This window comes from Urocampus carinirostris, chromosome 11 (assembly GCF_059441175.1).
Source record: "Urocampus carinirostris isolate Australia breed hairy pipefish chromosome 11, RoL_Ucar_1.0, whole genome shotgun sequence".
In the NCBI taxonomy this organism is placed as follows: Eukaryota; Metazoa; Chordata; class Actinopteri; order Syngnathiformes; family Syngnathidae; genus Urocampus; species Urocampus carinirostris.
The window spans coordinates 24808269-24835902 of record NC_142359.1 but is presented as its reverse complement, the minus strand read 5'-3'; the positions used below and the strand labels follow the sequence as shown (position 1 = coordinate 24835902).

At 41.2% G+C, this 27634-nt stretch overlaps 1 protein-coding gene across 1 annotated transcript; it reads left to right on the top strand.

The window, feature by feature from the left end:
• Nucleotides 1–2897: 2897 nt before the first annotated feature.
• Nucleotides 2898–23864, top strand: gc2 (guanylyl cyclase 2). The gene is made up of 17 exons (XM_088347447.1): nt 2898–3009; nt 3080–3164; nt 3230–3326; nt 4499–4621; nt 4679–4759; nt 4825–5001; nt 5948–6104; nt 8136–8285; nt 8351–8499; nt 11427–11590; nt 13028–13220; nt 14956–15130; nt 19866–19964; nt 20040–20134; nt 22636–22721; nt 22782–22850; nt 23741–23864. Exons 1-17 carry the CDS (start codon nt 2898–2900, stop codon nt 23862–23864), a joined length of 2136 nt encoding a protein of 711 aa, XP_088203573.1.
• Nucleotides 23865–27634: the final 3770 nt, after the last annotated feature.

Sequence of the window (27634 nt, the reverse complement as noted above, 5' to 3'; positions counted from 1 at the left end):
CCTAAGACTTATAACATTGGTAAAATGGCGGCGCCCTCTGTTGGCTGCGGCTGCATCGGCTCGCTACAACGGGTCAGGTGTATCGACATTTCGTTCTTACAAAGAATGACAATACAAAGGAAATTATTATTTATTATTATTACTTTCTTTTTGTCTTAAAACCACTTTCTACTAAAAAAAATGGCACTCTTAAATGGTCGTACGGAAAAATAATAATCTTCAGCAGCTCAGGTTGTTCATTTTGAGCTAAGACACTCAAAATAGGGAGAGAAGAATTCAATGACTTCTGAACTTGCAAAGAAAACAGGAGATGACAGTACCAAAACGCCCTCTCAATGCCAAATTCCAAATCTGTTCTAAAATCCCTTCTTTGGGCCATTTCTTTTTTTATTATATCTCTTGAGTTACAAAAAGCAGATGTCCCATAAAGGGTATAGAAAACAAAAACGGCAAAATGATTGGGTTATTGTGACAATTATGTAAACAGTGCATAAAATAACAAACCAGCATCCTGTGCAATCTTTTTTGCATGTATCATTTGGGATTTCAATGTATTTTCAACCTTTTTTTCAGGTGTTAATATATTTGTATTTTGTTTTGATAGGGAAAAACCATAATATGACTTAAAATGAGCTACAATGATCTTTGCTACATTCTAACTTTGGGGGTTTTTTTGTGTTAAAAAATGGTTGAAATCTGCAAAAACAACAACCATAATTTTTATTCAACCTCAAAAAACAATTTGGGTTGTTTTTTTCTTTATTTGTGGTGTTATGTTTTAATTTGACAAGATTTGAAGTTGGTCATCGGGTGAAATAATGACATATAAAAAGATCATGTACGGGAGATCATACAGAACATTTTCAGTATATTTTGGGAATCCCTCTACAAATAAATTTTATCTGAAATCATTAAATAATAACAATGTACTGCGTTTTAATCTTTTCACTGCCATTCTCAACTATAAACATCAAAGATCCATCTCAACAACAATGCCAAAAAATCCAGTTGAAAACACCTATAAATACAGTATTTTGCGCATTATTTTTAAAAATATAATCTGTTGGTTATTTTTTGCATTCTTTCACTAATTACTACGAAATATAATATAAATACAAATAAATAACTGTAATGAAAAAAAAATTGAATCCGAAAAAAAAAAACAAATATTAAAAAAGACAATAATTTTGAATAATTATTAAAATAAGGCATTTGAAAATAAAATTCTAAGATTGATTAAAATTGCATTTTATGGATAATTATAAAAAAAACAAATACTGTATATCCATACAAATTAAATTTGATAATATATGTTTAATTAAAACGACTCTCATCTTATTTTCTCTAATGCAATAAAAAAAAAAGTATGACATTATGGGCAATACAGAAAAGCATCCGACGACTAGTAAATATATAGGGAAGCTATAAGGGGATTGGATGCAGGTGTGCACTCTCCAGCCACTCCCTCTAAGCTGCCGTCTTTATGGCAAGCGTCTCTGGAGCTGCATGCGGCTTTTTAGCGCTGCCTAATGGCTCCTTTGTACTTTTCCAAAAATGTTTAGAAATTTAAAAAACAGAGGTGGGATATGTATATTTTTCTATTTTTCTTGCTCTCTTATTGGTATCGGGTTGTAAAAACAGAGGTTGTCACCTCTAACCAGAAACGTCATATATTGTCACGTGAAGTGGTGACTATCGGGTTTGAACCCCTGCCTGGAGAATTGAGCTGAAATGTAAAACTCCCGGGCATATCTCCTTTGCTTGTTTTACTCTTTCTCCCCTGTCACCTGTGTTATAGTAGAACTGTGCAAGCCCAAGCTCCGCCCCTTAAAGTGGCAGTGTCACAATGCAATTAAGTTTTTCGCCATACCCCTAATTTGAAAAAACAGATGAGGATGCTGCTGCATTTTACCCATGCACTTACTTATTTGACGTTTGCACAGAAATTAAACTTAAACTGTATTAATTCTCTTATATTTACTTTACCTTTTCAAAGGACTGCTGTTTTATTTTCATAAATGCATGCTACATTTTATTGCACTCCTCTCCTTACCCAGATAAGGGGCAGGGTATGCATGTTCCATTTTGTTGTGAGGTTCTTTTATGGAATCCTAAAAATAAAAATTACAATGAAAAATTTGATTTAATTATTTACATTTCTTTTATTTCATCAATGCAACAAAATGAATGTAATTCTTAGATAATGGAGTGAAGTTAAATCTAAAGAGGTATCCTGCAACAGAATAGTCATGTGGTGTATTATTCTCCACATGCGCTGCATCCAACATCATTTTGGTAGTAGCCTAATATTGCTAATATAGATTCGGCCTTGTTGGATCCATTATAAGGCTTATATAAGGCTTTGAATTTTATTTATTTTTTGGGGGGGTCAACATGGCTCTTTCAGGCAGCACGGCAGATCAGTGGTTAGCATGTCCGCGGGTCATTTCTAAGGTCATGCGTTCAAATCCAACTACCTGCTTTCCTGTGCAGAGTTTGCATGTTCTCCCCATGCATGCATAGGTTTCATCTGGGCATTCGGGTTTCCTCCCACATTCTAAAAACATGCATGTCGGGTTAATTGGCCAGTCCGAATTGTCCCTAATTGTGAATGAGCGAGTGAGTTGTCTGTCTCTGTTTTCCCTGCGACTGGCTGGCAACCAGTTCAGGGTGTCCCCTACCCACTGCCCTAAGACAGCTGGGATGGGCTCCAGCACCCCATGCGACCCTACTCAGGAGACGTGGTGCAGATAATGGATGGATGGCTCTTTCAAGATTTTGGGTTGCCGAGCCGTGTTCTAGGGAGATGGCATGCCAGATCCAGACAATTATCCTTTATTGTTTGAGGTGCATTTTCAAAAGAGCATCTTTTTGTGAAAACAAAAAAAAGGCTTGACATGGGGGCCGACTCGGTGCATTTTCTGGGTCGAGACATCCACTTCCCTGGAGGATCAGGACCGGGACGAGACGCCCAGTGTTGGTTCACCCCAGGTGTCATCTGCACAGGAGGTGAGGAACTCAGGTTTCTACTAAAATGGCTTTGAAAGGATTGATTGCGAGTAACTGATTTTCTCTTCAGGCGTGGATCTTTTTTCCGCTATTAGCATTGTGCTCGGAGCCATTGGTGCTTGCTTGTTGGCGTTGCTGCTGATTTACTTTGTCCGGTAAGACTAGAACAAAATGGTTATTAGAATAAAAAGGAAAACTTTTTTGTTTTTTCATCTTGTAGACGGCGCATCAACCAGATCCGGCTGGTGAGGGGTCCCAACAAGATCCTGCTGACTCTAGCCGATGTTACCTTCATCAACCCCATGATGAGCAACACGGTATTTTTCCATACACAGTGAAGCAATGTTTTTCTTTGGTTACTCTAAAAACACTTGGGTTGAAAATAACCCAATTTTGTACCAACCCAATACTTTGGGGTGATTTGACCCAACGTCATGAGTTGTTTTGCAGAAATTGTTGCACCAAAAAAAGAATAGTTTTAGTTTTTTTTGGTTCAAGAGAATTCTGTAAAAATATTTTTGTTTAAAATAACAACCCTTTAAATTTGTAAAAATTATACTAAACAGTCAGGGTATTTTTTAAACTATAATATAAACAATTGGGTTGTTTTGTGTAAATTGACCCTGAAAAATATTCAGACTGAACCAAATATTGAACTCCAAATTTGGGCTGTTTTGTGTAAAATGTTTTATAAAAAATGGGTGAAATTTACTCAAATATTGGGTTGCCCCCCTTTTCAACCTAAACCTGGGTAATTTTGAAATGGACCAAGCCAATACTTGGGTTGATTTGACCGAACACCTTGTTTATTTGTTGTTGTTGTTGTTGCAGAAAACAACCACTCAAAAAATGGTTGTTGGGTCATTTTGTCTAGAACAACACCAAAATAGTGTTGTTGTTTTTTTTAAATTATGGAGAAAACGGGTAAAAGTATTGGGCTGCTCCTATTTTTGCCCTGGAACCGGACCTTTTTTTAAAACCAACGTGCCCCACAAAATTAGACCACATTTTGTCCAGAACAACTTTAAAATTGGTTCGTTTTGTGTAAAGCCTTTCAGGAAAAAAATAAGTGAAATTTGCACAAGCTCAACATTTTTTACCCAAACCATTTTAATTGGGACCAAGCCAATACTTGGGTGGATTTGACATTCTGTTGTTTTGCAGAGAAGACCCCCACAAATTAGTTATTGTGTCATTTTGTTTAGAACAACCCTAAATCGGGCCGTTTTGTGTAAAATATTTTTTTCAAATGGGTGAAATTGACACATGTACTTGGTTGGTTCCATTAACCTTGTTTTTTTAAAAGGGACCAAGCCATTTCTTGGGTTGATGTGATCCAAAATCCTGAGTGGTTTTGCAGTAATAAGCCCTACAAAAATCAAATCATGTTTTAACTGACTCAAGTATTGGGTTGAGCACATTTTGAAGCCAAGTGTTGTGCTTTGCAGTTTTTTCAAATACAATAACGTTTTATGTTTTTTTTTTCCAGAAGTTGAGCCTGGACAACAGCAGAGCCAGCATCAATCATAATGAATCGGAACGCAGCGAAACGTCGCCCGCCTCCACCCAATCGCCAGCCACCAACGAAAACACTAACGTGGTCATTTTCGAGGTAGGCACGACACAAAACGAGAATACGCGTGTAAGCAATAAACGTTCCGTCCTCTAGGGGGACTGGGCGTGGCTCAAAAGACTGCCCTGCGGCTCGATTGGCAGAATCAACCCTAAAACGAGCGACTTGTTTGAGCTGGTACGACACAGGAATCGCACGTCTATGTAAGAAGCCCTTTAAAATCTGTGAATTGGGTCCGACAGATGAAGGACATTCGCCACGAGAACATTAACCTGTTTTTGGGCTTCTTCCTGGACGGGGGAGTCTTCGCTATCGTAACCGAGTTCTGCTCTCGAGGCAGCCTGGAGGATCTACTCTTCAACCAGGATGTTAAGCTGGACTGGATGTTCAAGTCCTCATTGCTGCTGGATTTGATCAAGGTTATGAATTGTTTAGAAATTTAAAAAAAAAAATCAGGGAAATGAAAATTCGTTATACGTACTCTAAAAGGTCCAGTTTAAAAATCGGGGGGGGTATATGTTCGAATATTTCCATGTAAAATTTATTTTTTCCGTAGAAAAAGAATCAAAATAATATTTAAAAAAGCCAATCAGGGCAGCACGGTGGCACAGTGGCGAGCCCGTGTGCGGCACCGTTCTGAGGTCATAAGATCGAACCTTCCTGTGTGGAGTTTGCATGTTCTCCTCGTGCTTGTGTGGGTTTATTGATGAACTATCATACAAAGGTATTTTAAGAAGATTTTAAGAAATTTGCATTTATTTTACACAACGAGCCTCACCTAGATTAAGAAAAAAAAAAGGAAATTAAAAAAGAATAAAGAAAAATGAGGAAAAAAGAAGAAACCAAGAAAAGAGAAAAAGGATAGGAGGAAAAAAGGAAAAACGCAGCAAAAATCAAAAAGGCAAACATGATGAAAAGGAAGAAGACATTAAAGAAAAAAATGAAAGAAATGGGAAAGATAAAAGACAAAAGGGAGAATAAAATAAAAAAGTAAGATGAGAGGGAGAAAGAGAGAAAAAGGAGGCAGGTTTTTGGGTCGCAATAGCAAGATGGCCAACAATGATGTCAGCTCTCACTAGGGAAGGCTAGCATTATGTCAAATAAATGCAATTTTTTCAAATGCATATGACAGTTCACATATTTTTCTCATTAATCAGTATTTTCTAATGATTGCTTTTACTCGGGATACACCCTGTCCCTTTCAACTTTCATAACAATGTGGGGGCCTCAAACTGTCATCCCGAAGGCTACAATTGCCTTGTAGGCCGTAGGTTTGAGACCATAACACTGAAAGGAGCAGCCCATTATCCATTGAAATGAGACAATTAGAGTTTTGACACCTATTTTGAAATCATTTTCTTGCAGGGTATGAAATACCTCCACCACTGCGGTGTTCCTCACGCCCACCTGAAGTCTCGTAATTGCGTGGTAGACGGGCGCTTCGTCTTAAAGATCACCGACTACGGCTACAATGAGGTTCTGGAGGCCCAACGTTTCCCGTATGTGGAACCGCCTGCGGAAGGTGAGAGAACAAGCCTGTTACGGGATTTACACAACCATATGTTGCACTGTGCTAATTGGTGTTCATAAGGCGCTCCTAATAATAGTGGGGGCTTCACCCAAACTTCCTCCGATCTCATGGTGTCCTCTACTATGTCCGTCCAACAACAACAACACAAGCATACATGTGTGAATATTTAAAAAAAAAAAAACGGGAGCAAATTTGAGTTCCGTTAACTCTATTCTCATGCTTCAAGTAGTGCCGATCACGTTTTAGGATCCCTTGATTCCATTCAAGATGGCGACCATGGTTACGTAGCATATTTTGGTGATCTCGCTGTCTGGCACACCACCTTACTCCAGACAGCGCCAACAGGCAGACAGACTGGCCCACACACCTGTTCTTCATGACCTGCTCCTGACTTTAGTCAGGAAAACCGGGATTTGATGACTGTGCCGACAGTAGAGGACGTCAAGTCTTTGTCTTTCACTTCCATTGTCATTAATATTTTGTCTTCCTTTTTCATGTTTTGTCGTTGTGCTGTCAAAAGGAGAACTTAAGGACATACAGAGTTGATGGGACGTGCTTTATTACGCAAATACATCACATTCTAGGCAAGCGTCATCCAACAATTAAGATCTCACACCTTTAAAAACCAAGATACACTCCGAAAGGGCAACACATCTGACTCGGGCCACAACATCCTTGTGGGGGCAACTCATGATGAAACTCATGTCTCTGATTAAGACATCAAAACATCTCGTGGGACAAGACTCTCAACTCTAAAGCATGAAACACAGTTCAGAACACAAATCCATCCATTTTCTGCACCACTTATCCTCACTGGGGCCGCTGTAGCCAATCCCTGCTGTCTGCGGGCAGTGGTTAACTGCCAACCTGCTGAGGAGTGCCCAGGTGAAACCCAAGTAGGCAAGGGGAGAGAAGACAAACTAGCTGGATTTGAACCTGGGACGTCTGGGGTTAAAGCCCTAACCACTTATCTGCCATGCCGTATACAAATGTATACAATTCCATACATTAATTCAATCAATACAATTTTCCACAAAATGATCAGTTTTTGTTGTTTAGCACGCATCAGCCTATGTTTCTGCTTCCTCTGCACTTGGGTCCACTAAGCTAAGTTTAATTCTGAGAAATAATGCACGCAAAAAGAAAAGAGCTTGTTGATGCCAAACATACACAGAAAAATTACTGATGCTATCTGGTGTGTCACAGTTACCAAAATAGTGATCATCAGTGGCCGTGCTCGTAATTGGCATCAATTGTAAACTGGGTTTGAGATAGGCACTCATATTCACATACCCGTTCTCCCATATACAATCAGCGCCCACTTAGTGTCATCGATATATCACCAAGCGCAGAGGACATGTTATTGAAGCTTTAATTATTTTCTCTGGATGGTGAAAACTGCAACAGTACAATACATTGCATTAACACCATGTGCCAATTAGTTCACGAAAATAAAGTTCATAAACTTTAAATCTGTCCGAAATGTTACATGATGTAGTTGTTAATACGTCCTATTAACACTTTAGAAACTGAAGGCCTTGCCTTGTTAATCCATGGTTGGAGGTGGATTGGACATGCAACAGTCCTGTCAACCATTGTCTGAGTATTTGTTGGTGTTGAGCTGGCGGCACTGGAAGACATGATATTAGTATAGGCCATGCATTATATTTTAAACACACCAACGTATTTTTCAAAGAAAAACACCTTATGGGAAACACACCCACACAATCCCCTCTAAAGATACCCTGGTTTCCTCTACTACGACCTCCGGAGAACACTACCAGATAGAGGTGGGCAACCCGGTCCTGAGGGCCGAATGTCCTGTATGGTTTCCCTTCTTTGACTCAGCTAAAAAGCTGATCATTTGTATTACCTAATTTAAAGAAATCATGCAGAACATCGTGGCCCTAGCCCACCTCTGGCATTTTCGCATGTTCTAAGGAAAACCCAATACTTAAACCCAATAATTACTGTGCGCACAATGGTTGTGAAAATACGGTCTGTTTTTTTATTTAATGGCAGAGTTACTGTGGACAGCCCCAGAGCTCCTCCGAGGCCCCATGCCCGGCCTCCATGGGACGCTAGCCGGCGACGTGTACAGCTTCGCCATCATTATGCAGGAGGTGGTGATCCGAGGGCCTCCATTTTGCATGCTAGATTTGTCGGCCCAAGGTGAGTTTACAAATAACTGCTCCGAAAATCTGTTTATGTTTTTTTGTTTTGTTTGTGTGTTCCAGATGTGATTGAGAAGCTACGCAAACCGCCACCTTTGTGTCGCCCGCTGGTTAGTGTGGACTGTGCACCGCTAGAATGCATCCAACTGATGAAGCAATGCTGGAATGAGCTGGCGGAAAAGCGACCAACTTTTGAGGAGATTTTCGACAAGGTTGGCTGGTGAATTCTTAAACCACTCACTTTAATTGTGTGAATTTGTCACTAAAAAGTCAAGTATTATAACCTGTATAACCTAAATTATACTTTTCCATAAAATATCATTGAAATTCGGTATAACAAGGCCCTGGATATGACGGCGCATACGGGTTTTATGGCTAATGACTCTCTAACTAGTTTTCTATTTCTTAGCGTTTTCTTATTTTTTTTACTTTATCTGTGTCACGGACCAGGAACGAACACAGGACCCAATAGCGCTTGTTTTCTCAGTTTTTATTAATAAAGAGGGAGAGCAGGGTTTGCTTCGACGATCCGATGGTTGACGGACAAGGGTAGCAGGAGACGCAGAAGTGGCACTTCCCTGTCTAGTGAGGAGGATCGAAGACAGGCGGGAATTACAAGTCACTGGCCGGGACTGGAGAGCAAATGCGGTGTCAAGTTCGGACACGAGGTCGGCAACGGGAGGCAGGCAGGTAACGGGGCAAAACAGATCGGGTAACAGGCAGGCAGAAGGGGGCAGAGTCAGGTCCGGAAACAGGTTGGCAACGAAGATCAGGCAGAGAAAAGCAGGGCAGGAACAGAGTCGGACGTAAGGGCCCACTGAGCTTAACAGTTGGCATAACGATCTTACGGCTTCCTCTTGGAAGCCGGGGGTTTAAAAAGAGTACATCAACCAATCAGCTGTCCGGGCTGTTGGCGACAATTAAGCAGTCGCAGGTGCTCTGAATCGGCAATCATGACAATCTGTTAGATACATACTTGGACGGAAATTCCTATAATCCACTGGAACTCATTGACCTGGGACTGAGGCTATTTTTTCGAAATATTGTAGCGTGTCGTAGCGGGGAAGGATTTGGATTGCTCCTTGTTGAAGAAAAATACACATTGAACACGTACGGTCTCTTCGGAGGGCGAAAAATGTCGGCACCTGCTTATTACTCGCCGAAATTCAACTCTCTGTCTCTCAATTCCAGTGCGCAAACTCCCACTCTTGCACAAACTATCTCGCGTCTGCATTATGACGCACTTCACATTCTGCGCCTACAATATATATTTTACCAGTTGCGTTGAAAAATGGGTACACATATCTTATTTATCATCTTATATGGCAATGATTTTGTTGTTGCTGGATGCAATTTCACTTCTTTTCATTACACTATTGAGACCATTTCGGCCAGCACGACCTTGTAAATATATTTGATTATTTATAATTACATTCCTTTATCATATTTTTTCTTTTAAGTCTTTACTATGTGTTTAGCCTGGAGTGCCAAGTCTAATCTCATTTTAAGCAATATTCAGCACGTTGTTACCAATGACAATAAAGACAATGCAATTCATATATAATAGAATGACAAAATGGATAAGCCCTTACCCATGGACCAGAATGGAAACAGGACCCAATTGCATTATGTTTCTCACAAAATTTCTTAAAGGAAAGAGGAAGGGCTGCACCCACGATCCGGTGTTCGCTAGGCGCAGGAAGCAAGTTGCTCTCGTATTCAGATTGTGATCCGAATATGGAAGTGGATCTTCCGTAGCGAGCGATAGCGGTGTCAAGGACGGACAAACAGGTCGATAGCCGGGATAGAAGAGCAAAAACGTGGTCGGGTCAGAAACGGGTCATAAGCCGAGATGGGAGAGCAGACGTGGTCGCGATCAAAAAGGGGTCGTAAGTCGGGCCGGGAGAGCAGACGTAGTCAGGATCAAAGCAGGTCGTTGCCGGAGCCAGACGGGAGCAAAAACGGGACAGGTGGGAGTCGGGTTCGAAAAGGCTTGCCTAGTATACACGGATGTTCGCAGATGGACCGACCACCGTGGATTGACAAGACTGGGTTCAAATACTGACAGGGAGCCAATCAGAACCCACGGCCAAATGAGCGGGCACAGCTGAGTCACATCAGTAATCATGACACCATCACAAATGCCCGCGTTAGCATTGCTTCTTTGGTGCAGCAATGTGTCAAAACCCAGCTTTCGATGGGGCTGATTTTGGTGGCTCTTCATTACTAATAACATACATGAACTTTTCTGTTTCTGTATTTATTAAATCTGAATATCAAAAATTGGATATCTGCGGCTACTATTCAAGAGCAGATGGCTGCATATTTTATATCTATTTACTTTGTTAAAAGTGATATATAAATCCAGCACGAATTTCAATACGTACTAATTAATTATCTCAGAGGACAATTAGGTGTTACTGTAATTTCCTGAACCTCACTTTAAACTGCATATGCCCATGTTGAAACATGAGATATTGACGACAAAAGACGGTACACAGAAAGGGTTTAAAAAGTTTTAACATACACATACTCGGAAAAGATATTGAGACACACAACACGAGAAAAATCACAAAAACACATAGAAAACACAAGTAATTCAGCGCTAACAGGGCTGGTTAAAAAAAGTCACTGAAACCGAACAATACAAGGACCGTAACACAGCAAAAAACAGCAGCAACACAAGTGACACCAATTTCAGTCTTGTACCAAGCGCGTTACAGTATAGCAAATTTCTTCTTTTATGGTGTTTATTGGCGGTTGTGATTCGTGTCTTCCTTAACACCTTGGCAGCGATATCTAGTGGTCAATAACGGACACTGTCCCTTAAAAGAAAATGGTGTGTAAAGAATGGTGTGGTTTGGTCACTTTAAGTCTCCGTAGGTTGTATTCTTCCATGTGCATTTTAGCGCTCATTTTTAGTTGCACAACACATAAAGCAACATTTAGTGGTCAAATAATACACATTGACCCTTTAAAGCTGTATTTACAAAGAAAGGGGAAACCTAAAAGGGAGGGGCAGTTTCCCTACCTTAAATCTATTACTTATCCTCCTTATTGAATTGTTAGTGTTATTGTTTACTGATGACCTTGGAGAGGAATTTCAACATTTAGCAGTGTCTCTTTGTTTCCTGTCAAGTTCAAGGACATCAACAAGGGCAAAAAGACCAACATCATCGACTCCATGCTGAGGATGCTGGAGCAGTACTCCTCCAACCTGGAGGAACTGATCCGAGAGAGAACTGAAGAACTGGAAATCGAGAAACAAAAGACGGAGAAGCTCCTGACGCAGATGCTGCCTCCGTAAGGAATTATGTCATTGTGACAGTAATACCAGAGAGTCTGAATCGTCGGTAGTTTACTAAACCAGTTTATGGCGAATTAAGAAATAGGCATTTTCTATGAAAACAACAAAAAAAATCAAGCTATGCTCATTTTTGCATTGACAATATTATTTACTCCTTGGTTATTTATAGAACAGAATAGTCTTTATTGTTTAAGGAATATGTGCTCTAACCATTATTAAGGGCAGAAAAAGGAAACAAAACTACCAAAATCACAATAATGTGAGATGTAGTCCCTCTCAAGTACAGTTTGGCCCTGATTGACTGAACAGGAAGAAGGGATCGAGCAGGGCATTACTGCATCTACTGTTACGGAAACAATACTTAAAATGAGTGAAAAATGATCTGTCACTGAAACAAACATTAATTTAATGTGTTCTAAATTTTTTCTTTTTTTTTGTAAATTAGGAAAACAAAAATGAAAATCAGCCAAAAAAAGCAAAATAATGTCGTACCTGTCAACTTGTACGTTTTTGCCGTTCAAAGTACGTTTATTATGCATTTTAAGAAGTGTACGACGTACAAGAAAATATGTACGGAAAAACGCAAATTTGTCAATTATGGGTACCATCCCGTAAACACCGACATCATGAAATGGCAAATCATTAAAGTCTAACGAGTTCGCCGCGGAAGCCTCTATCTCGGTATCGTTTTTTTCGTTGCAAACGAAGCGAGCAGTTTGATGCTACTGTGCGCATGCGTCTGCCGCCTGGGGATTTCCCATCATGCATCATTCCGAAAAAAAATAATAATATGGTGTACGATTATTTTGTATTTTGTACGGGAAAATACGACAGTTTGTACTGGCATGGAGCAGTGGAGGTTGACAGGTATGTAATGTCATCCAAAAAAAAATTAATCCTACAAATTATTTGTAGTTTACTGAACTATCTATCTATCTATCTATCTACCTTGGTCATATCCCTCAAGAGGGGTGACCGACAGCAAGACACACACATACAATAACAAAGAAAATAAAAGGGAAATAAATAGCAAAAAAAACACACAAAATTTTTGGACCATGGCCAACCCAATTGCCAATACACCCAAACAAGTTAGGCACCTCGGCACACAAGTCGGTCATGCTTTCGTCCCTCCAGATGCAATACTGAACTAAATTATAGGAAATTCAGCAATACATGCACACATTTTCTATGAAAACTACAAACATTGAAAAACTAAGCAATGTTGCATCAATGTTGTATTAACAATGTTATTTATTCCTTGGTTGTTTATGATGCGTAAGGGAAAACTGAAACAGAAGCTTTCTTTGTAAGTGAAAACATTGTCCAAGAAGCATTTTTGACTCAAAAATGGCGTTCCTAAATGCTTTTACGAAAAAATTCTGTTCAACCATTCCGATATCTGATTTTCGATGTTCACTGCGGCCTTCTAGATCGGTGGCGGAGGCGCTGAAGATTGGCGGGACGGTGGTGCCCGAGTATTTCGACAGCGTGTCCTTGTACTTCAGCGACATCGTGGGCTTCACGACCATCTCGGCCAACAGCGAGCCCATCGAAGTGGTGGACCTCCTCAACAGTCTCTACACGCTCTTCGACGCAATCATCGGCAACCACGACGTTTACAAGGTGCCGGCCGTGGAGCCTACACCAATGTAGCGAATATGGGATATGGGAAATAAATTATTTTAACAATTTATTGACCAATTGAATCAAAGAGCTGAATTTATTCTTTTCAAAACTCGTCTCGCCTTTTTGGAGCACCACATACGTTTTTAGTGTCACGTAGCGGAGCAGGAAACAGGAAATAAGGACCCATTCGCGTAGACATACTCACAATTTATTGGGGAATGATGAGGAGGGTGCGCACACTCGATCCGGGGATCGATGGTCGCGGAGTGGATTAGAAAGCCAAACAAAAGAAAAGTTGGCCAAAACGGATCAGACCAAAAACAAAGCAGGGTCAAACGCAGGCCAAATTACAAACTAGGCAATTAGAATAAAACAGAACTTGCAGGAATCTCACAGAAGGTTTACCCAAAGTTTAACAGAGCATACCAAGTATAACAAACAATCCAGCAACGCACCCTTCAAAGGAAATACTGTCAAGAAGTAATCAGTCAATGCGAGTCAGCCGGTGTCCATGGGCGGGGCCAGCTGGGCGCCATGGCAACCGCGCCAGTCATGACAGTTTTTAGATCATTATGTCAGGAAAATGGATGAAAAACCTTGCTTAGTTATTCTGAAGGGTGGCTACACACACTTTAGGTAGATTATTTTTTTACCGTTTTGATAGTTCAATACACTTTAATCGAGACACACACACTCTTGGATTTATTTAATCAAGACACACACATTCTTGGATTTATGGACTTTTCTTTTACTAATCATCTACAGAAGAAGCTTGAATAGAACACAAAACAATAATAAGAAAACAAAACAAAACTGGAAGTTGAGAACTTGAACTGGCACCATTTGGATAGACAACAACATTGGCTTGATTGTTACGTTTTTGTATTTTGTCATGATTACTGTTGCTTGTTGCCTGATTAATTCCCCTCCTATTTATACCTAGTACGCCAGTCTCTCCCTGTCAGTCCATCAGCGAACTTTTGCATACGCAAGGCAAGCACTTTGACTCTGGCTCCCATCGGTCCCGTTTTTCATCCGTATACCAATCGTCTGTTCCTGATTCCCTGTTTGTCTCTGGCTATCAACCCGTTTTGTCCTTTTGACCACGCTCTGATCTTTCGCTCCGGCTAACAACCCGTTTTTGACTACCGATCGCGCTCTCATCTCCCGCTCCGGCTGACGACCCGTTTTTGACCACCGACCACGCTCTGATCCCCCCCTCCGGCTGTTGACACGTTTTGCCTGTTTGACCACGCTACGATCTCCCGCTCCTGGAGATCTACTTCCGCATTCCGAACACGCTCTGATCCCGTAAGCTGCTTGCTTCCCTCGTCCAGCGAGCACCGGATCGCTGGCATTTGTTTTCCTCTATTTCTCAATAAACTTGTAAACGTTACGCATCTGGGTCCTCCTCCTGTTCTGGTTCTGACGGTATTTTGATCGAGGTCCCCGTTTTACGTCACACCAATACCAATATCTAGCAAGTACAAAATGTTCTGCCAAGTCCTGCTTAGATGAACATGACGGCCCAATTTTTCTACCTCGGCTGTAGAGCGATGAGTAATCCTGGTAGGCTTGAGCCTTCATGGGGCATAGAGAGAGACGAGTGTAGTTCTGTCCATCAGGGTTGTAGGTCTTTTGAAGTTTCTTCTTTTTGACCCCGCGTCTGTCGCTGAAATTGGGGGGTTGTATTCTTAGCAAGGGCATCACCATACACATGCTCCTCCACCAGGTGGAGACCATCGGCGATGCCTACATGGTGGCGTCAGGGGTGCCTGTCCCCAATGGCAACCGGCACGTGGCGGAGATTGCCAACATGTCGCTCGACATCCTCAGCGCAGTAGGAACCTTCAAAATGAGACACATGCCTGACGTTCCCGTCAGGATCCGCATCGGATTGCACACAGGTGGGATAAAATCTCAATGATTATATTTAATATCATAGGTTAGTGTAAACCCTTGTTTATCTCTGTTGATGAGAACCAGAACCCCCTGCGTTCAGTGTTGGGCACGTTACTGAAAAAAGTAATTAGTTACAGTTACTTCATTTAAAATGTTACTCAGTTATCCCCCAGATTACAGACAACAGTGAACACTTCATATTGTTGGGCTTGTGTAATCCTGAGAGCTTGCAAACAAACACTTAACCGAGACACTCCATATCCATTTTGTCTTTGGGCTTCAAACCAGTCGATCTTTTTCTCAATTTCTGGGTACTGCCAAAGATATCTTTTTCTCCAGGCATGGTGTATTCCAAATATAATTTCATAAAAAGACCAACATTTAGGCCACCTACTGTAAATTCTGTGCTTGCGTTTGCCCCATTGATTGAGTTAGTTTGACACACATCTAGTTGTAAATTTGGCTCAGATGGGAGTATATATGGTAGGAAGAATATCTGCATGAGGAGAAATTCAGAGTTTTCTTACTTTGTGCTTAAGGTGGCGCCACCATAATTGTATTTGTTACGGGTCCCAGATCACCCAAAGTACAACGCAACAATATCAATTTAAAGTGGCCTGGGCCTCACCCACAGGGTTTCTGTAAAAGAAGAGTTTGTGCTGAAATGAGGCTATTTGAACCACTCCTCTTCAATCCATTCACTGATCTGATTTAATTTACAATAATCAATAAAATATATTCTCCTTAGAAAGGTCAAATATCCAAACAAAGTAGCCATAAACAAAATAAACATTTTCCCTTTGTAAAGTTCCAATACATTGCATTTTTATCATGTTGCAGGTAATCAATTAAATAATCAAAAGCGCACACTCATTCAAATTTACTCTTTCCCCTCTCAACTTCAAAGTAACACATATGGATAAAAGGACACACCCTGTATCAAAGGGGTAAAACTGAACCGGCTACTTAGTGAACTCTCGTTTTTCAATAAACCCATCAAGGTTCTTTGAACTTCGTAAACCCCAGAATAAAGCACTTTGTTATGATTGCCGATTCAGAGGACCTGTGACTGCTCAATTGGCGCCAACAGCCCTGAGAGCTGATTGGCTAATGTAATGGACTCTGTTTAAGCCCCCGGCTTTCAAGAGATCCCTGTCAGATTGTTGTGCGAACCGTTGCTCCCAGCTCGGCAAGCTCTCACGTTCAGACTCTGTTCCTGCCCTCTTTTTCTCTGCTTGATACCCGTTGCCAACCTGTTTCGGGACCTGACTCTGCCCCATTCTGCCCTCCCAATATCCGACCTGTTTTGCCCCGCTACCTGCCTGACACCTGTTGCCGACCTTGTTTCCGAACTTAACACCGCCCTTGCTCTCCCGTCCCGGCTAACGATTTGTATTTCTTGCCAATCTTCGACCATCCTCGCTCGACACGGAACTGCCACTTCCGCATCTCCTACCACCTGCTACCCTTGTCCGTCAACCATCGGATCGTGAAAGCAAGCCCTACTCTCCCTCTTTGTTAATAAAAACTGAGCAAACGAGCGCTATTGGGTCCTGTGTCTGTTTCTGGTCTGTGACACACTTGTTCTCGACATTCAAACCGTCTAAAATATTGCTACACACATGCACACATTGCTACACACTTATAAACATTACACTACCCATACCTGTCAAGCTCCACGGCTCCATGCCCTTACAAACTGTCGTATTTTCCCTTACAAAATACAAAAAATCTTATACCATATTTTTTTTTCAAACGTATTTTTTTATGTAGTTTAACATGTTATATTGTACTTGTGTTTCGTTATATCATATTTTTTGTTAATTAACATTTTGTTGTGAGACACTGAGTTGCTCGACATGAATGAGGTTTATAATAAAAAAAAGTAGCTTGGACCTTCACTGTAGAAGGAAAAAAAACATTACATACAATACATTTTCTTATTGAAATTCTGAATTCATTTTCTGCAATAAATTATTGTTGGTAATATACTGGTTAAAGGGATAACCACAAACCTGTCTTTTTTTATTTTCTCCTTTTATACTTCCTTTTTTTCTTAACTTCTTTATACAACATAATAATTCGTAAAATAATGCATCAAAGCAAGTGAGCCGTTTGAGAGCCGGCTCTCCTTAATGAGTTAGGCCGAAAAAGCTGGTTCTCTAAAAAGAGACGGACTTCCTTTCACTACACAACTTGAACTCGTTTGACTTGATTGATTTGCCGTTTCGTGATAGTCGGTGTATACCGGATGGTACCCATAATTGACAAATTTCCGTTTTTCCGTACAGATTTTCTTATACGTCATACACGTCTTAAAATGCATAATAGACGTACTTTGTACGGCAAAAGCGTACAGGTTGACAGGTATACTAACCTGTAAAATGAGGTGATGCAGAAAAATTGGGATCATCGCAATTCATTGTCCGTATTTAATGAGTAACACATTAACACTTTATGTTTTAACGACATTTGAGTGTCTATATTTCATCAACGAAGCGTGACAGTACTTGTTACAGAGAAAAGCAATTGCGTTAGTCCCAACCCTGGTCATGACAACGCAGCGCCTCTGCTTGTAGCGATAAGTTTAAAGTTTAGTAGACGCTCAAAATAAGGAGAGGAGAAATCAGTGGCTTTCAAACATACAAGGAGGGCCGGGAGAAAAGCCGTCAGATAAGAATGTCACGACCGGTACAAGCCCGGGACCCAAATGTGTGACGTTTCACGCAATGCTTTATTCAGGGATCAGGGAAGTCAGGGCGAGAGGCAAAAGACAGCAATCTGGTGCTCACTGGGCAGGAAGAGCGGGAAGCCCTCGTGAACGAAGCATGGTCAGGGATCGGAACAAGTTGGGCAGCCGGAGCGTGGTCGCAGATCGGAACAAGAATAGAATAGAATAGAATAGAATATACCTTTATTGTCATTGTTACAAATGGGCTAACATATTGTGACAACGAAATTGGGCATGACACTCCAGTTTTACACATTCATAGTGAGGTATGAGCAAGAAGATAAAGGAACAGAGAAGATAATGTTATAAGACAAGGGGGATAAGGCTATAGTTATAATTTACATGGTATTTACACAAGAAATGTCGGCATGTGGGATGTTACATACAGGGTTGTCGTGATAACGTTGGTATCGTAACGGTTGTGCAATATTGCATTTGGTGCAAAGTCATCATAGTGCAAAAATAGTCAGCATGAAACAGGAAATGGTCAGACATTGTGCAATTTGAGCATTAAACGTAGTGCAGTCGACATGTGCAAGAACAAGACATGAGTAACATTATATTCGTATGAGGTAGTGTTGGCACGAGATTTCAGGGTTTTTTTTTGTGCGGTGTCTGTTTGAGCAGTGAACAAACATAGTGCAGACAGCATGTACGTGAGTACCATTTTACATACGTGTGAGGTAGTTTTTTTGCAACAGTTTTCAGTTTTTTGTGCAGTGTCTGTTTAGGGTGGTAATGGCTGTGGGGAAGAAACTGTCTCTGAGTCTGTTCGTTTTTGCTTTGTGTGACCTGTAGCGCTTGCCGGAAGGCAGCAGGTCGAAGAGATGGTGGCCGGGGTGAGAAAAGTCCTTGATGATGTTTTCTGCCCTGCTGAGGTAGCGAGAGCAGGCAATGTCCTCCAGACTGGGCAGAGAGCAGCCGACGATTCTCTGAGCTGTTTTGATGATCCTCTGGAGCTTTTTCCTGTCTGCTGCTGTGCACCCAGCATACCACACCGTGATGCAGTATGTTAGGATGCTCTCCACTGTGGCTTTGTAGAAGGACACCTGCAGCTGCTGTTTTAGGTTATTTTTCCTGAGCAATCTCAGGAAGTGCAGTCGCTGCTGGGCCTTCCCTACCACCGCTCTGGTGTTTGCAGACCAGGAGAGGTTGTCGGAGATGTGCACGCCCAGGAATTTGAGTGGACTCTCTCTACACAGTCTCCTTTTATGATGAGTGGTGCTGGATTCCTGCCATTCCTTCTAAAATCCAGAATCAGTTCTTTTGAGTAGCCGGGACGAGCGTGAAGACAGGGATCGGGGATCAATACAGGAAACAGAACCAGGATACAGGTAGCCAAGACAGGAGAACCGAGCCTGGATCGGGTAACAATACCGGAAACTGAATCAGGATACGGGTGCCCGGGACAGGAGAACAGAGCTTGGATCGGGGATCGATACAAGGAACGGAACCAGGATACGGGTAGCCCGGACAGGACAACGGAGCATGGATCGGGGATCGATACAGAAAACGGAATCAGGATACGGGTAGCCGGGACAGGAGAACGGAGCTTGTATCAGGGATCGATACAGGAAACGAGAGCCGGAGTCAAGAGTACTTGCCTTGCATGCGCTGAGGTTCGCAGATGGACTGACATGAGAATGAGAGCGAATGAATGAGAGTGTTGAGTTTAAATAGGAGGGGAACCAATCAGGAAACGAGCAGCAGCTGGGGGCAAACGAGCAGGCCCAGGTGAGGGCAATGGGCAAATAATGACAAAGAAAGTCCAACCTGTTCTAAAAGTCTTTCCCAGAGCCCTTTCTTTTTATTACATCTCCTAGGTTGCAAAAGCAGATTCGCCCTAAAGGATGTGGAAATCAAATAACAGCCTCATGATCGATTCATAGTTACGGTGAAAACAACGAACAACAGTGCGCGATAATAGACAAATTATCGAACTGGTACCCTATGAAATCTTTTATATATGTGTTCAGTATTAAAAACAGGACAAATTTATTTTGCTACAGGTCCGTGCGTGGCAGGAGTCGTCGGTCTCACCATGCCGCGCTATTGCTTATTCGGAGACACGGTCAACACTGCCTCTCGCATGGAGTCCAGTGGCCTGCGTAAGCATCACAGGCACACCTTTTGTCCCAACATAATTTTTATTTTTGTTTTCTTATTTATTTTTTTCACTTTAGCCTCCAGGATCCACGTGCACCAGAACACAGTAAAAGTACTGCGTCAACTCCACCTGGGCTACAAACTGGAGCTGAGGGGACGGACCGAAGTGAAGGTGGCGCTTAAGTACACACTAGTGATGGCAATTTGGGCACTTCTTTAAGTCAAGTCAAGTCACATTTCTTTGTTTAGCCCTTTATCACTCTCAGTCTCAAAGGACTGCACAGGTTACAAATACACCCATCTCCTGATCTTAAACCAACATGCGGGCAAAGAAAAACTCAAAACCTTGTCACAAGGAAAACAGTAAAACCTTGAGTTGGGGCCTCACAAATGGTAATCCCCTTTCCAGAATGAACAGGGTGCAATAGATTTAGCATTAAGTAACAGTACACAAAATATAGTGAACATCAATAAAAGAAAACAAAAGGTCATATGTTGAAATGTGTCCAGAAAGTACATGACAGCAAAGAAACCTCGTGCCTGTAAAATTTCCAAAAAGTCCATGACAGCAATGATGCAGCTTCCCATACCTGCTGGCTGGATGATGCAGGCGTTGACATGCTTTAGGTCCAGATGCTGGTTCGCTGACTCATCTCAAATCTTCCTTCTCCCTCGTAACACCACCAGCCAGACAGTCAGAAAAAGACAACAAAAGAAAAGGATGAGGTGGGCATCAATCATAATCAATTGAATGGAAGTGGGTCTTGAGTGGAGATATAAAAAAATTCCACCAAGGTTGCAGATCCTATCTCCAGGGGCAGAGAAATCCATAGCACCCGGTGGATGGAGGACGCCCTCGAGCCTGCAGACTTCTTCTTGGCTCTTGGAGTCACAAGTAGACTGGCATTTTTTGGAGTGGAGGTTCCATGCAGTAACATAGAGGGGAAATCATATTGGAAAGATAAGAGGGGGCAAGTCCATGCAAATATTTGTATGTTAGTAAGAGAACCTTAAAGTCACATCTTAAGCGGACTGGGAGCCAGTGCAAGATAGCTAATCTTGGAGTCATATGCTCAAACTTTTTGTCTTAGTCAAAAGTTAGTTAGTTGGTTAGTTAGTTAGTTAGTTAGTTAAAGAACCATCGTTTTCTGCCCAACTCAGTAAAATGGTAAATGGTCTGCATTTGGATAGAACTTTTCAAGTCAATGAAGACCTCCCAAAGCACTTTACAATGTGCTTCACATTTACCCATTCACACACACACTCACACATCCATAGGGAGTCAGCCATGCAAGGCGCCTACCTGCTTATGGCGACTATCTTACTATTATACTACTGTCAAGGGCTATTCAAATACATGTGACTTGACTGACTTTTACAATTTACAGGGAACTTTTAACTAATATAAACTTTCAACTTTTATACTGAACAACTTTAAAGGGACACAGTGTAATATTTGACCACTAGATGGCAATATTTTTTGAAGTGCAACATAAAACTAACGCACTATGAAGAATACAAACTATCGAGACTCAAAGTACTCAAACTGAACCATATTTCTTCAAACTATTTTTTGCCCATCCATTCACAAGTTTTTGTGTTTTGGGGGTACTTTTAACAACAAGATACCACACAATCATGTCAGTTCCCATTAGGTGTACCTCATGTTATGGTAAATAAATACGAATGTATTGACGTACAGATATTTGAAAAATAATGCATGATGAGACGGTTCATTTACGTTTGCTTGTTATTAAAATGAATATTTGTTTTAATGAATGACACTTTTTTCACCACTAGGAGGCACTAAATACTACACAATGCCCGTCTAAAGTCAAGCAACACTGTCAAAACCAGAACAGATGGTAGACCCAAACGCGTAACGTTTTACAACAAACTTTATTGCGGAAGCTGAGAAGTCAGGTATGGGAAAGCAAGCGCCAGCAATCCGGCGATCGCTGGGCAGCTGAAGCAGGGAGCTCACGGGATCAGAGCGTGGTCGGAAGCCGGGAACGAGTTGAGTAGCCGAGACAGGGGATCGGAGCGTGGTCGATGGGCAGAAACGGGTCGAGTAGCTGGGACGGGAGGTTGGAGCATGGTCGAAAGAAGGAAAAAGTCAGGGAGCCGGAGACGATCGGGAAGCCAGGGGCAGACGAGCAGGATACAGGTAAGGATGGGACAGACGGGAGCTATATAGCGTGAGCTTTTACCTAATTTAAACTCTCAAATTGTTTGTACTAAGCAAACAACACAGATATGACGTCAGACTTATTGACCAGTCAAGAGTGCCTTAGATGTAGAGAGAGATGCAGAGTGAGCTGCAGAGAGAGAAAGAGCAAAAGAAAGACACAGAGAGGAAGAGAGAAAGAGATAGAGAAAGCAAAAAGAGAGAGGGAGGGAGAATAAATGAGAGGGATAGAGAGAGAGAAAGAGAGGAAGAGAGAGAGAGTGAGAAAGAGAGATAACAAAAGAGAAAGAGAGTGAGAGAACAAGGGAGAGAAATAGAGAAGGAACTAGAGAAAGAGAAAGAATGAGAAAGGGAGAGAAAAAGAAGGAGAGTTGGCTCCTGATAGATTGTGAGCCGTCCCTTGTCGTTCAAAGAGTCAGCTCATAGAGCCGTTTCACTCGCGAACGACACACCACTAATTTCCTTATTTCTCTTTTGGCCTTTAGGGGAAAGGAACAGAAGAGACGTACTGGCTCGTAGGGAGAGAAGGATTCACCAAACCTCTCCCCGTCCCCCCGGAGCTCAAATCAAGGTAAGAACAAGTGAGTCTACAGGTGTGCACGCCTCACCTGTTGACGCTTCCTCCCATCAGGCAAATGGCCCACGGGCTGCAGATGGCCGAGATAGCCCAGCACAAGAAGCGGCAGGCTGAGAAGCAGAGGCAGGAACAGCTTGCAAAGAAGAAAAACTGAGGTAATGTTATGCATTGGCAAAAATGTATAACATTGCGAGCCTGAATTGGAGCAAATGCAAGTTTGGGATGAAAAATATTTTACGAGAGGGCACAATCTTGTTCTTGATTGCTGGCAAAAACTCAGTTTTTCTCCTTTACAATTAGAAAATAGTCATTGATAACAATGCGTACTTAAAATGAGATCAGATATGGCACGGCAGGATAAAAGATATATGGGTTGTTTTATTTAATTTTCGGGAATCCGGAGAGCAGGGAATTACAATGATACTTTTTTCGACTTAGAATTATTTTTATGATCATTGACACAAGGGAGTGAACATTTTTAATAACGAGATTACATGTGGCACTCCAGGATAAAAGAAAAAAATATTTTATTTATTTGGGCAGAATCTGGAGTCCAGACTAAGTCAGTTTTTTTTTCATAGTTTAACCGGGGTCGCGACTTCTACTCCAGTGCGACTTATATATTTTTCCTTCCTGACCACGCATATTTTGGCTGGTGCAATTTTGAATCCGGAGTGATTAATAGAAAATATGGTAAAATAATCTATTCGGGGGAAATTCAGGGAGCAGGGGATTATAATAACCCATTTTTTAGATAAGAATTAACTTTATCATCATTGATAACAAGGTAATGAACCTTATCTAAATCTAAATTAAACGTGGCACTCCAGGATAAACTAAAAATGTATTTTTTTTTAATTTAATGGGAATCCAGAAAGCAGGGAATTACAATAATCTGTTTTATAGAACGAGAATTGTCGTTTTCGACATAGATAACAAAGTTGTGATATGCGTCAATATGTTTTTTATATTTTCATTGGGCTGGCAGTGAGCATGTTATCATTTTTCTCCAGTGTGGCTGCCAGAGAAGCGAGAAACCTGAGGCAAGTGTTGTACAAGGCAGTGAGGAAGATCTCTCACATCCGGGTGGTCACGCACATGGGCGAGGACGACAACGTCATGATGGCCCATCACTGAGCGTGAATAACAGCACCCTCTTCACCCCGTCCACCCCAAGAACGGCGAAAACTCCGGTTTCGGTCTCAGGTTCCCTTCGAGTAAAATTGGGATTAGCGTCGGAAGAGCGAAGGAGGCAGGTTCATGTCTGCTGCTATGAATAGAAAAAGAGCAACTCAGCAAAGCGGGGATCGAATGAAGCGGTTGGCGAGTGCGGCTTATCGCTTCACTTCTTCTGTCGTGCTTCTTTTCTTCTTGTCCGGCTGACAAAATTGGCCGGATAGAATAAACGTATAAATAAAGTTGTGATCAGGCATCAACTCTAAGGTATTTGATTTGTGTTTTGAATTCATGAGTCATTTTGCTCACATCCTCCACCAAATTTCCAGTCACACTGTTGCCTATTAGACTGGATGTGGATTAGAGGTCATTTTCTCTCTCTCTCTCTCTGATTATTTTCTTTAATTATCCATTCGTGTTTTCATGTGTGGTCGAGTAGAAAGAGGGGTTGTTGTGGGAGACGGCCAAAATCAAATAAACTGAAAATTCGTGTTTACTTCGGGCTCTGTCATTTGAATCAAGTTAAACGATTGACTCCAGCTGGATTTTTTAGGCCTGATCTTACCTGTGGATGTGTGTGTCGCCCTTGTATATTTCCATGCTCTGTCTTAATTCAGACCATTGGGGCTCCGTGAGCTAAAGATAGACAGAGGGATTTAGCATTAAAATTAATATGAATTTATTTATTGAAATTATTGTCGGTAGTGAACATGGTTTACAACGATAACTGACGTGACACTCCAGGATAAACATCTTAGAAAAGACTTGAAAGAAAAATAGAAGATAAAAACATTTTGGAAGTGCGGGTGCCAGACAATTTTTTTCCATTTTGACTCATTTTTGAAGGCTTACAGAAAATTTAGTTCCGTAACTATATAGACATAGGACATATCAAAAGAAAGACTTAACCCTCATATTTCATTTTTAGATTTTATTATTTTATAGTAAGTAACATTTCCTTGGCAGCACGGCGGCGCAGTGGTTAGCGCGTGTGCGGCACAGTTCCAAGGTCTTGGGAACCTTGTGTGGGTTCAAATCCAGCTACCGGACTTCCTGTGTGGAGTTTGTATGTTCTCCCTGTGCTTGCATGGGTTTCCTCCGGGCACTCCGGTTTCCTCCCACATTCCAAAGACATGCATTTCAAGTGGATTGGCCAGTCCAAATTGTCCCTAGGTGTGAAGAGCGAGCGAGTTGTCTGTCCTTGTGTGCCCTGTGATTGGCTGGCAACCAGTTCAGGGTGTCCCCTGCCCACTGCCCAATGATTGCTGGGATGGGCTCCTACTGAGGATAAGCGGTGCAGCTAATGAGATGAGATGAGAACATTTCCTTAAAAATTCTGATAAAAACAGCTTTTTGTAAAAGGAAGCATTTCAGAACTTTCACTTAGATGCGTTCTTTTTGCATTTGTGATACCTCCAATAAATAAACAAAGCTTTCCATAAATACAAGGACATTTTGCTTGCAAAATAACATTTTATTGCAAGAACACTGAGCTTATGCATGAACGATGCATGAACTTTGCAAGAACCTTTTAGCGCCCAATGTTTCTGGTGACGTGATCATGTAATGTCAGTCGCTCGGGAGTATTGTTACTGCATACTTAGTAGAGAAAATATTCTACTTTCAACTTTTTAAGGACACCTCAAATGATCCACCCCACTAAAATCAATTAATGGTAAATAGTCTGCATTTATATGGTGCTTTTCAAGTCATTGAAGACCTCCCAAAGCGCTTTACAATGCGCTTCACACTTACCCATTCACACACAAACTCACACACCAATGGGGAGTTAGCAGTATGAAATTTGCCTCCCATTTTTTTTTCCCCCAGCTACAAGAACTAGTAAATAACCTTGTCGAATTACCTGATTTTCAAACCAAAGGTGGTGAAATAAAAAGCGAGAAATGAAATGAAATGATCTGCATTTATATAGCGCTTTTCAAGTCAATGACTTCCCAAAGCGCTTTACATTGTGCTTCACATTTCCCAATAGCGGCCGTGATCTGTGCAGCCATGTAAGGCGCTAACCTGCTTATTGGGGGTATTGGGGGTTCAGTGTCTTACCCAAGGACACTTCGGCATGTAACATGGACAAGCCGGGATTCGAACTGGGATCCCTTAATCCTAAAACGATCGCTCTATCTCCTGAGCTACTGCCGCCCCACATCACTGTTGCTGGATATGAAAACTGTAAAAAGGCAAAAAAATGTTCTCCTTTGACAACCTCGTGTGTCTGTTTTAGCTTTGGTAGCCCGATTTTTTATTTGGCAGGACAATGACACACAACTACAGTCCACCTTCCTCACCAGCAGAAGGCGCCTTGACGAGGAATCAGCTAACGGTATCGGCTTTCTTGGTGTAAACACGAGTTAATCCGCTTTGGATGTGGGTGACGTTACATTAAGTCCTGATGCTCTTTAGACATTCTAGAAAGGTTGAAAAAGTTCGTGGGAGCTTCCTTTCAGGATTGGAATTTTTTTTTTTTTTTTTTAGAAACGGGTCTCTCAGAATGGTCGACACTGGCATTGTCAAATTATAATTTAAAAACTGTCATTAAAAATTCATATTCCAACGACAAAAGCTCTGATAAAATCATCCAGCTGTTCTCAAATATCTTTTATAAAATTTGCCAACAAAATTACATGTAAAAATACAAAAAATTGATATCCCGCGCATGGTCGTGTTTTTTTTCCAGGGCGAAAATGGTGAAAGTAAGAAAAGTACTGTTTCAAATACAGTCCAAAAGCCAACCAAATCCCTAAAAAAGATTAAAAAGGAAGAGCTAATTTGAGCCCACCTACGAATTTCAAATGTGCAACAAAAGGAGCTGCAATTATGATTTCTGCAAGAAGATGGCATCAGCAGGTAGAATATTGTGAGTTACATACCCCACCATTAAAGGGACATTCTTGCTGTATTGTGGATTGCAAGGGTCGCAAATCTTTTTTAACCCAAGAGTTACTTTTTTGTTAATGATTAGCACAAAGTACAACCAGTTTGAAATTCATTTCACAAAATAGCAACCCATGTTATTACTATGATGTTACAATGTTGCTTTTATGTTATTATCAGGTTGTAAATATTTTAAGTAGGGTAAGACAGGGTAAGACATTAATCCTGTCAATTAATTCTCATGCCAGTTAGAAATCAAATTTCCTAGGAAATAACTATGGCGAGCAATTTTAAGAACCAGCCTGAGCGCTACATGGTGAAGTGCAACCGAAATCGAGTGCTAAAAAACACAAGGGAGAATACAAACTACGGATACTCAAAGTGACCAAACCGCACCATTTTTCTTCTCTTTTTTAGCCCAGCCCAACGCAAGTTTTTTTGTTTTGCTCCCATAGCAACATGATGACCTTTAACTAGCTCATGTTATGTAAAATAAATTCTAAATTCTAAACCTGAGTATTTGAACATATAAAAACCCATTTGTATCATATACTTGCTTATTTTTTAAAGTTTTTTTTTAAGTGAAGTTATTTTTGCAACTAGGAGGAGCTAAATTATACACACTGCACCTTTAAATGGTAATACTAAGGCCTCAAACTATCATCCCGTGGACCACAATTGGCCCCCGGTCAGCCAAAGTGAAACCCCTGGATTATAATAACGCAGTGAACGTTGTTTGCAATGAGATTAGACGTGGCACTCCAGGATAAACCTGTCAGAAAATAATATTTACAAGAAACTAGCCTAAATTGAAAGTTTATTAGAAAAATTGTGCAATG

Excerpts from the sequence above, each read along its gene's own strand:
- gc2 (XM_088347447.1), top strand. The coding sequence starts at position 2,898 with ATGGGGGCCGACTCGGTGCATTTTCTGGGTCGAGACATCCACTTCCCT. Across the intron at positions 13,221-14,955 it reads GCAACCACGACGTTTACAAG|GTGGAGACCATCGGCGATGC; the intron begins GTGCCGGCCGTG and ends CTCCTCCACCAG. Across the intron at positions 19,965-20,039 it reads CATGGAGTCCAGTGGCCTGC|CCTCCAGGATCCACGTGCAC; the intron begins GTAAGCATCACA and ends TTTTCACTTTAG.